Below are 15,413 nucleotides of genomic sequence, written 5' to 3'. Positions count from 1 at the left end.
GAAGGAAATAATGTTTCAGAAAAGCCACAGCCAGCCCCATCTGAGATGGATAAGACAGCCTTTAATTCCACCTGTACATTAAAAAAAGTACATTAGCAGAGGTCAAATCGGACCCCGGACAAGAGCAGAAACGAATTCTTTGTCAAGCACCAGGAGGCTGTCAGGCTACACGCCCAGCAAGTGTGGCATGATCTCAGGTGGCACATTCAGGTTAAAAATAAAACTGTATACGCACAGAAAAAAGACATACAGCAAAATACTAATAAAAGTTATTTCTAGCTAATGAATTAGAGGGATTTCTGTCATCTTCCCATAATTTTATTTGTATTTATAAGCAAACCTTAGCCTTCTTATTTAGAAAAAGACAAAGGTATTCTCTTGGGGGGAAAACAGCATACAATTCGATATACAATATAATCTCAATTATGAAAAACACACATAGGAATAAGACTGGAAAACACATTGAGATGTTAACAAGGAATAAATTCAGGGAAACAGCTTTTTTACCATAATGTACCTGTCTGGACAGGCCTACATTCTTTTCCAGATGTTTCAAACTTATCATTTACCTTGGGAGATTCTGAAATCAGCAGAAAATTACGATCAGATAAATGTTCAATCCTCGATTTGTAATACAGAAATCTCTTAATCAATTTTGTGATTTCTGTGCATTCTGTCACATTTTACTGGCTGTTCTGTAGTGAAGGGGGCCAGCAATACAATCTTGATTCAAGAGTTTTCCAGTGCACACAGAAACAGAACCACCTCTCCGAGCTAAAGCTCTCCAACTAACCAGGAAAACAGTACTAGGACCACTGAGTCCCAAAACTGCATCCATTAACAATCTCATTTCTTGCCTATCATGATCAAGGAGTCCAAATTCACCATTTCTGGCTCCTTTTCTAAGAAACCACCTTCTACCCACGTCCTTTCAAAGATGACGGGGATTAATGAGGCAGGATAGAGACACTGTGGATCCCAATGACAACCCACCTACTTTTACAATCAATTGGGTACTTACTGTTCAGTTTCCTGGGGTTCAAAAATCATACCCCCTGAACAGTTAGGACCCCATTCTTGGGAAACCATTCACAAACCCCTCTACCCACACATCAGCTCCAGAATCCTTTCAGGAGTTAGAACTTACGGGTGGTTTAACGGAGAGGTTTCCCTGCCGAATATATTCGATTGCAGCCTCAATTGAGGTCAGGCAGTATCCCAACTCATCTTTTGCTGAGCTGCTAAACCTGAAGTTTTTGATATAGCTCAAATTTGCCATCCTGACAAAAGAAAGGGAAAACATTTTATTGTTGTATACCCAATTAACACTTCTGCAAAAACAATGCTATCAGCTTGGTTGACTGATCAAATACCTAAAGTAAGTTGAGCTGAGCTCTGGGAAACCATGGCTGTTACCCCCTTGATCTCTATTTATACTGTGTGCAATTAGGAAAATAAGTAAAACTACTTGTTATTTTTCTAGAATGGCCTAATTTTCAGAAAGCTGATCATTGTAAAATTGGCTGTGGGGTCCTGTGGGAGGAGGATGGGCTTTGGGGTCAGACAGAACTGACGTCAGCTTCCTACTCGGCCACTGGCTAGCTGTGTAGGCCTTGGTTTCCCCACATGTGAGAAGTGACAGCCTCCCCACTGCAGGGTGAAGGAAGAGCAGGCATAGCACCAGGCTCACAGGAAGTGCTCAATTAAAGACAGCTCTGCCCAGAGTCACCCTAAAGACTACCAGGGTACAGTGCTGCCACCTTGTACATGTGTCTTATCAAGAACGTTACCAGTTAGGAATCTCTGTTTTCACAAGCAAATATAACAGGACGGACAGCAGATCATCAGCACACATGGTCTCCAAGTTAACTGCAAGGGGGAAAAACGTAGTCAAAGGCCATCGTGAGGCACAAATGACGCAACAGGCGTATCAGCTCCCCATCACCAACCAACCCACAAACCACAGCGCAGTAAGATTCCACAGGAGAGAGAAATGCGGCTGCACACTGTCCTGTGTGTGTCCTGCCTGCATGTCACACTCCAGGGGGAAAGGAATGCCTAGCATTTTCAGAACATGCACAAAAGGAGGTATCTCCAGGCAGACCACCCCCTTTCCACCCTCTGGAGAGGCAAAGAGCCCAGGGAAGTCAACGGCAGTGGCACGAAGTGAAGATGTGCCCAGGGCCTTCACCAAAAAGCCTCTTTCTTCTGGAGACCATATCCACTTTACATAGTGTGGAGTCTAATGCCCAGGCGTAGCTTCATTTTATTATCTTTGTTTTGAAATTCTGTTTAAGTAATTCATTCACGTTTAAAATTTCCGATGGTAAAAAGAGCAAACTGTGAATGTCTTCTTTCCCCTACTATTGCTGTTGCTTCCTGTGGACCCTTCCACAGATAATCTATGCCCACACCATCATGTATATGCATACACAGCACGCCCATCACCATAAATATGGATGCACAGCATATGCACCACCATATATATGGATACATAGGGCATACACCACCATATGTATGGATACACAGCATATGCATTGCCATATATATGGATGCATAGCGCACACACCACCACATATATGGATACATAGCATATGCACCACCACATACATGGATAAAAAAAACACATAGTACTTATACCACCATATATGTGGATATATAGTGCGTATGTCACCATATATATACATATCACTTATACCACCATATATACGGATATATAGTGCAAGTACCACCATATATGTAGATATACAGTACATGTACCACCATATAAATGGACACAGCATACACACCACCATATATATGAATATATAAGGCACACACCACCATATATATGGATACATAGTGCTTACACGCCACCATATATATGGATACTTAGCGCACATGCCACCATATATATATGGATACATAGCGCATGCACTACCATATATATGGATACTTATCATATTTACCACCATATACATGGATACAATAGTGCATGTACCACCATATAAATGAACACATAGCATATGCACCACCATATATATGGATAACATAGGGCACACGCCACCACATATATGGATAAATAGCGCTTACACCACCACATATATGGATACGTGGCACACGCGCCACCATATATATGGATACATAGCACAAGCACCACCATATATACGGATACATAGTGTATGCACCACCATATACATGGATACATAGCACATGTACCACCATATATACAGATACATAGTGCATGCACCACCATATATACAGATACATAGAGCATGCACCACCATATACATGGATACATAGCACATGTACCACCATATATATGGATACATAGTGCATATACCACCATATATACGGACACACAGCACAGGTGCCACCATATACATGGATATACAGCGCACGCACCACCATATATATGGATACATAGCTCACGCGCCACCACATATATGGATACATAGCCCTTCCCCTCTTTTTGAGGCTGTCAGAAGTGTACCATATACACTCGTTTATTTCACTTAACATTATCTAAAAAATCATCCCCTATCTACACACACAGCTCTATCTCCTCACTCCTTTTTTCTTGTTTCGTTACTTTTCATAATGGAACACTTCCAACAACAGATAGGCAATTAGGGAGAAGAGTGTAACGAACGGTTGAACCACGTACACATCACCAGCCTGCTTCTCTGCCACCCTTTTCTGGCCCTAATCATGACCTTCCCACCCATGACCAGAGACCGTACTCATCACAACAGACTCGGGTGTGCTCATAAAGGAAGGCACTGGCTGAGCATTGGCCCCATCAGAATCACCCTTGCAGGCACCCCTGCTCCTTGACAGGCTTTTTTTCAGCTGGTGGACACATCAACCCCTGGCCAGCCCTTCCCGCAACACACACCTCTCTGGCTCGGAGACTGAGTAATTAGCTGGACTGCCTTTCGCAAACAAACCAACTTCTGTTGTGGGGACGTGCATCTGTTCAGCTGGGCCAGCTCTCTCTTTGCACGAGGTATGTTGAAGCTGTAAAATAATTTGGGAAGTGACAGCTTAAGACCACAGTGTCAGGGCCCGTCTTCCTTGATCTAATAACATATCTCGAGTTATAAATTTCTTACAACAAACCACAAGGAATGAAAAGAGAAGCACAGAAGTCATCTGACTCAAGTCAGGAGCAAAACATAACACGCTAACACAACCCCGTTTGGGTTGCCAGGTAATAGACCTACACCAGAAATTTGGAAAAAAAAAGACTCCTCAGCCCCAGAGGGAAACAAGCCCAAAGGAAAAAAAAAAAAAAGTTTAAATCAAAACATCTCAGACAGTTTTGTACCCTAGGGAAACTGAAATCAACCCAAAAGTCTGTGCTGGTATGGCTGGGTTCCCTACCACAGGCAGGTGAAGAGCATGTCTGCATGCAGGACCCACCTGGGCAAGTTACGTGCCCACCTGGCAAGGAGCTGGACATAACCCTATCCTTTTTAGCTCCCAGTCAGCTGGCAGGAGGGCACATGGTTGAAGATACAGACTGGTCATCTATCAACTTCAGCCTTTTACTTTAGGTGACAAATAACTGCGATGCTCCACAGTTCTAACAGGGTCAAATCATCATGCTGCCTCCGTTACCAAGAAGTCCCGCTCGGGGGATGCCGAACGGCTGGAGCGCAGGCCCTTACCTGAACTCAGGTTTCACACCAATATCTTTCTGCTGAAGATCTTGAAGGCTTCTTGTGATTTTGTTAAAGGCAGCATCCTAACAATAGATTTTAACAAAGCTTCAAATTTCTTACAAAGCACAAAATGAGGCTTCGATCCCCAGGGAGAATGTCTAGAACTCACCTCACTTGCCTCCATGGTCCCCACATATTTAAAGATCAGATCATAAATATCGTGATGGACGTACATCTGTGAAACAACGGACCCAATTCAGGGTGTGTGTCAGACAGGCAGGGGATCCCCCAGCTGCTGTCACCTTCTGCTCCCTTGCTGCCTGGCCTCTTACCTCCACTGCCTGCTTCATCAGGTTCATCTGGGCTTCCTGCTTGGCAAGCATTTTCTAGGACAAGAAAAGGACGTTAACGAGCTTGGATCTGCACTTGGGCAGACTGTAATGCTGTTTTAAATGTCTTGCCTACTTACTAGGTGAGAGTCCCTCAGAAGCTGCTGAAGGCATTTGGTGTAGAGAGCGTTCACTGAGTCCTGTGCAACACAGACCAGAAAGAGGCAGGTCACTCTCACAACCAGAGGCCACAGTGCAAAGATCAGAATACATAACACATCCTGGGGTGAGCAGAACAGCTCACAAAATGTAGCTCCCAGATGGCAAGCTTTAAGCACTAATGCAAGTTTATCAGATCAATTAACTTTTTTATTTGACAAATCAAGGAGTTTTGTCAGTTTTGAAGGTAATATGCACGGGGAGTAGGAAATAATTTCCCTTGGGGTTAACACAGGTGACTGTGGTAGTCATCTTTATATTCTCCGTAATTTTCACGTTTTCTATAGCAGTTTTTATTACTTTTATAATTAGAAGGAAACACATAAACAAAACTTCCAACAATGGAAACAGCAGCCAAAAAAGTTTCAGAGTAAACTGAGAGGACTCTTGGTGCCCAGGTTGGCCTGGGACAGGGTCCGTAAGCCTGGCAGAGCAAGACACAGCTACTGACTATGTGGTGTCGGAGGCTCTTTCTTTCACACTCTCTGAAGGTTCGATGGAAAGAGGCGATATTCCTGTCAAATCTCTCTGAGTGTCTTCCCAAAAAGTCCCTCACATCTTCAATGGTTTTCAGAGAAAAAGGGTCTGGGGATGTTGAAGGCTCTTCTGAAAAAGAGACAGAGGGTCAGGATGGATGAAGACTCCACTGTTTACTGATGGAGAAAGTGCCACATTCTTTGCCACAACCTACCAACACCAGGTGCTCCCACAGTGTCTGGGGCCCCATCTCCCAGCACAGGAGGCAGGGGTGGGGGGATGTCCTTATTTCAAGATACTAACAGGAACATTCCAGTCGCAGGACAGGGTGGGGTCTAGAGAGCCTGGTCCTCTTGAGGCCCTTTCCTGGGACAAAGCTGGGACTATCTGGGATTGTGGGTGTGACATATGAGGTTCAAGTGAAGAACCCCTGATCCCTGGAAATAAGGCTTACCAAGAGCCTCAGAGTACATTTGGCATATCAAGTGTTATCTCAACTTCCTGGGGTGATTGAAGAGTTTTTATTCATTAAAAATAATGAGAACTCAAATAGATACAACAGTGGCACTGGGTAGGTAATAATGCTATAAAGAGTAAGCCCTAATGCTGAGACCCAGAGGCAAAGCCAGGGCTACAGCCATGCATAATTACAGGGTCTACCACAGGTACATGAAGTGAATGACACCCCCTGGAATTGTGCAGTATCCAACCTGGGCAACCATACACAGCAGCCTGATCCACATCTCCTTAACTCAAGATAACTTTCTGTTTAAGTTCTAGGGAAAATAATTATAAACAGTTTTGCAGATTTTTAGTGGGCTCGAGAATATTTTATGGTATAACTATAGTTGTGATATGAGTTGGAACCAACTCAACAGCACCTAACAACAACATGTTTGTAACAGCTACATCAGGAAGTTCCACAAACACATTTCTCTGAATCAGGAAAAAGGGTTTTCCCCCCAGAATACCTGAACTCTCTCTCTTTTCCAAAGGATGAGCTATACACAGTATGCTGAAGCTCTCTTCTTTTTCATTGTAGAAGGTTTCTTCAAAGAGAATGGGCACTGACAGAAGGTAGGCAAAACCAGTTCCTAGTTTAATTCTGTTTCCTTCTATAAAGACATCCTGGAACAAGAAAGCCATCAGAGCGCCATCAGCTTCCTCAGCCCAATCCCCGCTATGGCACCTCACCAGACCCTCTCCTGCCTTCGTTCCACTTTGGTTTGCTGGGGCACAAAACTCTTCTGTTTTGCTCTTTTTGACACCAAAGTGTCATCTTCTTTCCTCTTTGTTCACCCTGTAGCTATGGTTATAGGGTTCCCTTAACCTTTTTAAATGATGTAGCAAAACGGCAAAAAGCTGTTCCTTGGAGTAGAACAAACCCTGTACCTTTTGGGAAAAGGAAAAAGTAAGAAGGCTCTCCTATTTAAACAAGATAAAAATGGTCTGTGCTCTGAAGTGGACAGGACTAAAGAATGTGCCCTACAGCCCCCTCCCTGGCTCATCAAGACATGACCACTTCAGGCCCATTCTGGCCATAGTTAGGGTGCCCAAGGCAGATCAGCCATGTGAGCCAGATTCCTCTACTCCCTTTTTAGCTCTGGGTACTCAAAAGAGAGTAAATAACAAGTGGCTGAGAGCTATGGTGAACAGAAAACAGCCTCGTGCCTGAGGAGTCACGGGGCTGCTGAGCCAGAGCCCAAGCTCTGGTAACCCTGCCTCCTGGCCCTCCTCCTCATCCCCACCACAGTACCCATGAGCCTTCACCTACCAAGTCCGAGGGGCCAGAGAGCAGCCTCTGCTTTGGTACGGACTCACTCCCCTGACTGTGGTGAGGAAGGAACAGAGCCAGCACTGACTGGAATGAAACTTCCCCCTCTCAGAACCTACCAGCTTCCACTTAGAGAAAATGCATGCCCCTCCCACCTTGGTGAGTGGCATCTGGGGTCTTAAAGGCTAGCATGTGGCCATCTAAGTTGCATCAATTGGTCCTAACCTACCTGGGGCAAAGGAGAATGAAGAACACCAAAGACATAAGGAAAATACCAGTCCAAGAGATAGAAAGGGCCACATAAACCAGAGGCTTCATCAGCCTGAAACCAGAAAAACTAGATGGTGCCCAGCTACCACCAACGACCACCCTGACAGGAAATACAACAGATAGTCCCTGATGGAGCAGGAGAAAAGTGGGGTGCAGAACTCAAATTCTAGTAAAAAGACCAGACTTGATGGTCTGACTAAGACTGGAGGGACCCCAGAAGACATGGCCCCCCAACTCTCTGTTAGCCCAGAACTAAAGCCATTCCCGAAGTCAACTTTTCAGACAAAGATTAGGGTGGACTATAAGACATAAAACGATACTCATGAAAAGCGTGCTTCTTAGTTCAAGTAGATACAGGACACTAAACGGGCAGCTCCTGTCCAGAAGCAAAATGAGAAGGCAGAGACAGGAGCTGGTTGAACAGACACAGGAAACACAGGCAGAGAGAAGTGTGCTGTCACATTGCAGGGATAGCAACTAGGGTCACCTAACAATGTATGTGCAAGTTTTTATATGAGAAACTGACTTGAAGTGTAAACTTTTACTTAAACCACAATAATAAAAACATAAGAAAACGCATGCCCCAAAGCTAACATAACAGTAATGAGACAACAGACAGCACATGCCTCCTGACGTGATGCCCCGAGAAAGATACAACACCCTTCTGGGGCACTCCTACCAAAAACACGGGACTGCAATCCAATCACGAAGGAACATCAGACAAACCCACACCCAGGGACAGCCTACAAAACGCCAGTGTTTGAAAGACAGAAATACCGAGGAGCCGTCCCCGATTAAAGGAAGCTAAAAAATTAATAACCAAATACATGGGATGATCCTGGATCTGAAAAGAAAAAAAACAAAAAACACTTTCTTTTGCTATAACAATCAGCAAAATTTGTATAAGGACTGTACGGTGTATGCTACTACCCTATCAATATTAAATTTCCTGAATATGGTCAGTGCACTGTGGTTATATAAGAGAAGGCTTGCTTTTAGGAAATGCACACTGAATTATTTAGGGATAAAGAGACACGGTTTCTGCAACTTGCTCTCAAAAGATTCAGAAAAAAATCATAATAGTATGTGTATGTATAGAAAGAGTAATAAAACAAATGTGGCAAAAATGTTGACAGTTGGCCCATCTCAGGAAAGGGCACACAGGTGCTCTTTGTATTTTACTGCAACTTTCTGTCGGTCTGAAATTATTTAAAATGAAGGTTTTAAAAACCAAAAATTCACCCCTGATGTCCAATTTGTGACCAAGAAACCAACCAGCTTTCCAGGGCACTGGGATAAAATAGCTTCCTGTGACGTGGACATCACTGGGGAGGAGGCATTTAAGGGACTCACGGGCAGAAACCCCATCCTGAGGGAGGAGTACCCGGCCCCTCCTCAGCCTCCAAGGCAGCAGCCGGCCCGGCTCGCTATTACCCTCTCCTCTTTCCTCACAGGCTTCACCACAAATCAGGGGTCCCTCCAGCCCTGTTGCAAGGCATGCCGTGTGCATCAAAAGCCATCACGTAATGTAGGTAGGAAAGGAAGGGAGCAGGATTCTCTTCCCTCCCTTCCACACACTGAGTGAGTGACCCTGGTTAACCCAAGAAGAAATGGTTACCTTTCCATTTAAGGTCTCAAAATGCTCCTCCACTGGTATCAACACGTAGGACTCAAACTGACAAGTAGCCTGGACGCTGCTCGACAGACTTCCTTTGCAGGGTACTAAGACCTGGAAGAAAGTAATCATGATGAATACTACAGAGACGAGTCACTTACAACTTCAGCAGAACAGGGTGTATCCAAAGACACTCCAGCTGGAACTGCGCTGGGGACCTGCTGGCAGAGAGAACGCCTGGGGTCACTTGCCAAAATGGCAGCAGTTGCCTGCCAGCTGAGTCAGTTTGTTGTGATGGGAGCAGGCGTCCCTCCGCCCCCCATGGCAGATGGAGGGCGGCGCAGCTCCTGTTCCACCTTCAGGCATGGAGATGGGCGGGCTCACCCCTCACTCACTGGGTCCGTCCCCACACCTAACCCACGTGCTCCACTCTATTCTCAACAGTCCAGTTACAGGCACCAACAGGCTCAGGAATGATTCCAAAGAGGGGACAGTTTGCAATGTACAGGAAAGTAAACTAAAAAGTCACACATAATCCCACCACCCAAAAGATACACACTTGACACTGAAGACCATTTCCTTCTGATTGTTTTTTGTTTTGTTTTGTTTTCGAACCTAGCTGTGATCATAGTTTTGTAAGGATGCTATTAAGGACTGAATTATGCCCCCCAAAAACATGTGTTGTAAACTCTAACCTCTATGCCTGTGCTTTTAATCCCATTTGAGGATGGGTTATCTTTGTTATTTTAATAACAGGATTTAATGCAGATTTTAATGCAGGATTACTATAGGGCATGCCTTGAGTCAATCTCTTTTGAGATATGAGAGATTAAACAAACAAGCGAGAAGCTGAGAGGGGGGAAGAGAGATGCCAGGCCACATGACATCACCTAGCAGCAGAAATTAAAAGAGACAAGGACCTTTCTTCAGAGCTGACAGCGAGAAAGCCCTCCCCTAGAGCTGGGCACCGTAAAGTCAGACTTCTAGCCTCCTAAACTGTGAGAAAATAAATTTGTTTGTCAAAGCCACCCACTTGTGGTATTTCTGTTGGAGCAGCACTAGATAACTAAGACAGATGCCATAAAGGCCACAGAAACATGATTTCCTAACGCAGGCTGCCACCTATACCAGAAATGTCTCAGATGCCAGGCTCTCTCTGGGGTAGGTTCAATCTAAAACATGCAGCACTGAATTCTGGGCACATTGCAGCATTACACCAATCCAGCATCAGTGAGGCCAGCTTCCCAGCATATGCAGCAATAGGATGGAGCTCAGCTCTCAATGTTGCTCTCTGTCCTGATCACCGCCTGTGGATCTGTGCTTGGCTCAGAGTCATATTTTAGGAGGAATCTCTCAGACTCAAGTGTACCTCAAAGGAAGATGACCAAGGCGGTGAAACCTTACAGAGCCCTGTCCTACCGAAGCCCCGCACAGAGCTCAAGAGAGTCTTCTCTGCTGGCTTCATACTTTACAGCTGTGTTCCTGGACCTGGGCTGCCCCTCACAGCTCCAGTCTCTGCCAGTGCAGAGTGGGGCCAGGGAGAGTACCTGCCATACAGGACTGTCGGGAGGATGATGTCATGAGGACGATGTGGATCGGGAGATGCACTCAGCCCAGTGCATGGCGCACAGCCTGCCACGAGATGAGATGCAGCTCTTATCACTACGAGAGGTGGTCCTTTTCCTACTGGCCCCACCGAGCTCCTGAAGCAGCCCACAAGTCAAGTCCCTGGGGTTTAACTGGTGGTCCTCAGAGAGGTGAGAGCTATCAGCGGAGGAGGAATAAAAGCCAGCAGCTCTCTGTCCTTGCTGTGTTCATGCTGACGCTGCACGACCACAGGTTAGGACAGCAAGAGCTAATTCCAGCCAACAGCAGGGAAATGACTAAACCACTCCTCAGGCCCCTTTCCAACCTAAGAATGAATGATTCAGAGGGTAAGACCAAAAATTAAGTTCCGGGAATCAATAAAACTCCCCTTTTAGATGCTATTCTAACTGCTTGAAATGAGCATTGTCTGAGGTTTAAATGTGTGAGTGGGTTAACATCCAAACTCTAGACTGTATTACATCAGGCTTTTGGCTGCAGTGGGAAGGAAACATCTTAAGAGCAAGAAATGGTCCTACTTTTCTCCAAAGCCAACATCTCTGCTCTCCTTGTGTGGATTTTGCAGCTCTAACATAAAACTTTTCAAACATGTAGAAAGGTGGAAAATACAATGAATATCCATATAAACACACAACTGAGAGCTAACAACGGTTAACAGTGTGCCAAATTCTTGCATTCTTTAAATAGAAGAAGAGAGGCTCATTTAGCAATTCCATCTTAAACAGGCTTATGTAATACTGAGCAAGAGCTACCATTTCTTAGGCATTACGGTATGCTGGGTACCATGTCAAGCAGTTTTACAAAGATATCACCTGAGCCCATCAACAGATGAATGGGTAAACAAAATGTGGTGTAGACATACATACAATGGAATATTATTCAGCAATTTAAAGAAATGAGTTCTCAAAACATCTCACAACATGGATGAATCTGAAGGACATTATGCTGAGCAAAGTGTGGTTACAAAAAGATAAATATTGTATGTTCTCACTTTTATGAAAACACATGAATAGGTAAACATATAGAAATGACCTAATGTTTATTTGTGGGTGGGGAAGGGGGAGTATTCCCTAGGTAGTCCCTTTTAATTTACAGAAATGGGAAAGGTGGCTCCAAAGGTGGGTAAAGTTTGCACAGTATGACCAATATAATTCATGTCAATAAGCTATACACAGAGAAAGGGGATGAAGGGGCAAATGCTAGGATGTGTATAGTTTTGCAACAATAACAACAACCAAAAAAGAGGAGAAGAGCTACAGACGATGATACTAATTACATAATTACATAACTACATAACTAATACATAACTAATCACCTCATGGGATTCGTTCTCTTGTGGGACAATCCAGACAACTGGCCTAACACAGTTCTTTAAGTTTATGTTCTACCTCCTAGTATGGTAAGTAGTATCTGGGTCTTAAAAGCTTATGATCGGCCATCTAAGATATAACTACTGGTCTTTCTTCGTCCGGAACAAAAGAGAAAGAAGGAAACCCAAGAATCAGAGAAGGACCTGGACTACAGGACTCATCTCCATGAACCACTGCCTCCTCCACCCCGATACCAGAAGAACTACATGGTGCCCAGCTACCACTACTGAACATTCTGATTGATCAAGAACACGATAGATGAATCCTGATAAAAAAGGGAGAAAAATATGGAACAAAACTTCAAATTCTTAAAAGAATTCAGACTTACTGGATCTACTGAGGGTGGAGGAATTCCCAAGAGGCTCTTCAAACATTGAATTGAAACCACCCCCCTGAAGTTGCCTTTAAAGTAAGTAACACTTTAGCCCCAAAAGTAAAGATTGTCACCTTTGAGTACTGTGTTTCTTTAAATATTTATCATCTATGTAAGACCAAAGGTCAACAGCTATTTTAAAGCATAGATGAGAAGACTGGGCAGCAGGGAGATTAAACAAATGGAGGTAAAATAACTGGAAAAGAAATAAGGAGAATGTTGATACGTGATGAATGTAACCAACGTCATGCTGATCATTATGTCTAAAAACATTGAAATGGGAGCAGGTTTTGCTGTGTGTATTTTCAACAAAAATAAAATTAAATATTAAAAAAATATATATATACACATCACCTCAGTAAATGCCTACGCAGTTTCTGTACTATCCCCATTTTACAACCACGCCAATTCCTCGCAGGAGAAAAGGGGGGCGCTTGCCGATGGAAGAACACAACCCTGATGATGAAGTGAGCTAGCCCCTCCTTAAAAAGATCAAAACTGAGTCAGATCAAGTGTCTAGATTTAACTGTCAATTTCTGGAAATACAGAGAACAGAGGAACACGTTAGACACCATGACACGACTACAATTGGCAAAAGCCAGAATGTAGGAAATCCTACAGGATAAACAATATGGTTTCTTCTAAAAATAAATGGAAAGAAAAGGAGAAGGGGGAAAGCGAGCTATAATAAAAACAGACTTAAGACCATGGTGGTGGTGCAGTGGTTAAAGAGCTCGGCTGCTAACCAAAAGGTTGGCAGTTCGAATCTACCAGCTGCTCCTTGGAAACCCTAAGGGGCAGTTCTACTCTGTCCTATGCGGTCGTTATGAGTCAGAATTGACTCGATGGCAACGAGTTTTTTTTTTTAATATACATGTCAAAAATGATCAAGTGTTAACACTAAATGTATGCAGTTTTGTGTACTTCATTGTAGCTCAATAAAGTTAGAAGATAAAATGGGATTTAAAGACGTATCAACTGAATATAATGTGTGGATCTCATTTGGCTCGGGGAGTCACAAACCAACTGTAAAACAAACAAACAAACAAAAAATTATGAGATAATTGGGGAAATTGGAACAGTGACTAGATACTTCACAATTATTAAAGAATAATTAAGAAATTATTTTTCTAGCTACAACGATGGCATTGTAGTTACTTTTTTTAAAAGGCCCTTACCTTTTTAGATTAAATTCCTAATTATAGATGAAATGATATGACTGTCTTATGATTTTGGATGTGCTTCAAAATAATCCAGTGGCTAAGGGCGGAGGGCAGAAAGAGGTAGAGATGAAACACTGGCTGGCCACTGAGTGTGATTACTGAAGCTCGGTGATAGATGCATGGCAGTTCATTATATTACCCTTTCTACTTTCCTATGCGTTTCAAATTTTCCGTAATAAAAAATTAAAATAAAGAAAAGAGAGATCCTTGGGTATAATTCTAAAAGTGAGAAACAACCTCACAGCTTACAGGTGGCTTCGAGGCACAATGGGCACAGCAAGAGAGAAGGTCCTAAAGACCTCCCAAGCAACAGTCTCGGCAACAGGCATGGGGACACAATGGAACAGAGCTAAACCAGTCCTAAACCGGCTGCTGTTGAGTCTATCCTTACTCGTGGCGACCCCATGTGTGTCAGAGTAGAACTGTGTTCCATAGGGTTTTCAATGGCTGATTTCTTGGAAGTACATCACCAGGCTTTTCTTTCAAGGTGCCTCTGAATAGATTCAAAGCGTCAACCTTTTGGCTAACGCCCAAGTGCTTAACAGTTGATGCACTGGTCTCATTCCAATTATACAGGTGAAGGAGTCACACAAGTCCCATACACGGAAGGGCCTTCGTCTGGCCCCAGTGGGACCACGAACTTCTGAGGCACTTCAGGGAATTCCACCCCAACTGTAATTATATTCTATTTACTTGTTTACCTACGCGTTCTCCAACTTCCCAACATGAATAAAAATTCCAGGAGGCGCAGGCACCTGACTGGCTGCCGTTCCATCCACTGTACCCCCATTGCTAGGCACACTGTCTGACACACAGTGGATGCCTGACCAATGTGTGTTGAGTGACTAGAGGTCTCTGGTTTCAGGGACCTCCCCCACACACACAGTTTTCAGGCAGACATGAAAACAGCTTCCAGCTCCTCCCACTCCGAGCGAGGCGCCCTGCTGCCCAGAGGACTGCATTGCAGACAGAAGCCAGAGGCTGGGTCCCTACACCTCATCCATCCCCAGCAGAGCCCTGCTGAGACAGTGATGAGGAAGCTAGCCTCAGAGGACATGGGCGGAGTGGCCAAGCTGCCCACAGGAGGTGCGATCAGCCACCTCAAAGGCTCTCCTAAAAGAGAACTTCAGACTCTTTCTGGCAGGGATGGCACAGAGTGTTAACAGCCCATGCGGAGTGCACAAGGTTTACAGTTACCACACAGACCAGAAGCTGGGGGCCCGCTCATTTCAAAGCTTAATAATAAAACTTTTTTCCAGTACCTCTACAAAGAACTGTTTGAAAAAAGAAAGTGACCACATACTCAGGGTAGCCTCCTGACCCCTCCCCAGGGTGGGTTAGGACCCCACAGGAGCCCATGCCGACTTCCGCCCTAGCACTCACGCTTGTGTCTTACGAACAGCCTGTTCCTGGAATTCCGCGACAGCATGCTGTGTGCCCTGGGAACCAAGCACAGTGTCTGGTGCATAGCAGACGCTCAATGTTTGTTGAATGAATCTGCGGTAAGTAAAT

The 15,413-nt window shown here is 44.3% G+C and overlaps 1 protein-coding gene across 9 annotated transcripts in view; it reads right to left on the bottom strand.

The window, feature by feature from the left end:
* Window positions 1-15,413, bottom strand: part of ANKRD27 (ankyrin repeat domain 27) — a 72,347-nt gene that overhangs the window by 42,915 nt on the left and 14,019 nt on the right. For 8 of the 9 annotated variants that reach the window (XM_064274103.1, XM_023555647.2, XM_023555649.2 and 5 more), the window contains 10 exons: window positions 9,334-9,444; window positions 6,643-6,799; window positions 5,646-5,800; window positions 5,116-5,175; window positions 4,979-5,032; window positions 4,816-4,881; window positions 4,653-4,729; window positions 3,878-3,999; window positions 1,791-1,869; window positions 1,148-1,280 (listed from right to left, as the gene is read on the bottom strand). In XM_064274103.1, the coding sequence (XP_064130173.1) occupies window positions 1,148-1,280; window positions 1,791-1,869; window positions 3,878-3,999; window positions 4,653-4,729; window positions 4,816-4,881; window positions 4,979-5,032; window positions 5,116-5,175; window positions 5,646-5,800; window positions 6,643-6,799; window positions 9,334-9,444 (1,014 nt within the window). The remainder of the gene's footprint in view (window positions 1-1,147; window positions 1,281-1,790; window positions 1,870-3,877; window positions 4,000-4,652; window positions 4,730-4,815; window positions 4,882-4,978; window positions 5,033-5,115; window positions 5,176-5,645; window positions 5,801-6,642; window positions 6,800-9,333; window positions 9,445-15,413) is intronic. The other variant, XM_064274104.1, reaches the window with a different exon arrangement.

Source organism: Loxodonta africana, chromosome 21 (assembly GCF_030014295.1).
Source record: "Loxodonta africana isolate mLoxAfr1 chromosome 21, mLoxAfr1.hap2, whole genome shotgun sequence".
Classification (NCBI taxonomy): Eukaryota; Metazoa; Chordata; class Mammalia; order Proboscidea; family Elephantidae; genus Loxodonta; species Loxodonta africana.
Note: the sequence above shows the minus strand (reverse complement) of the source record. Positions and strands in the feature narration are given on the sequence as shown.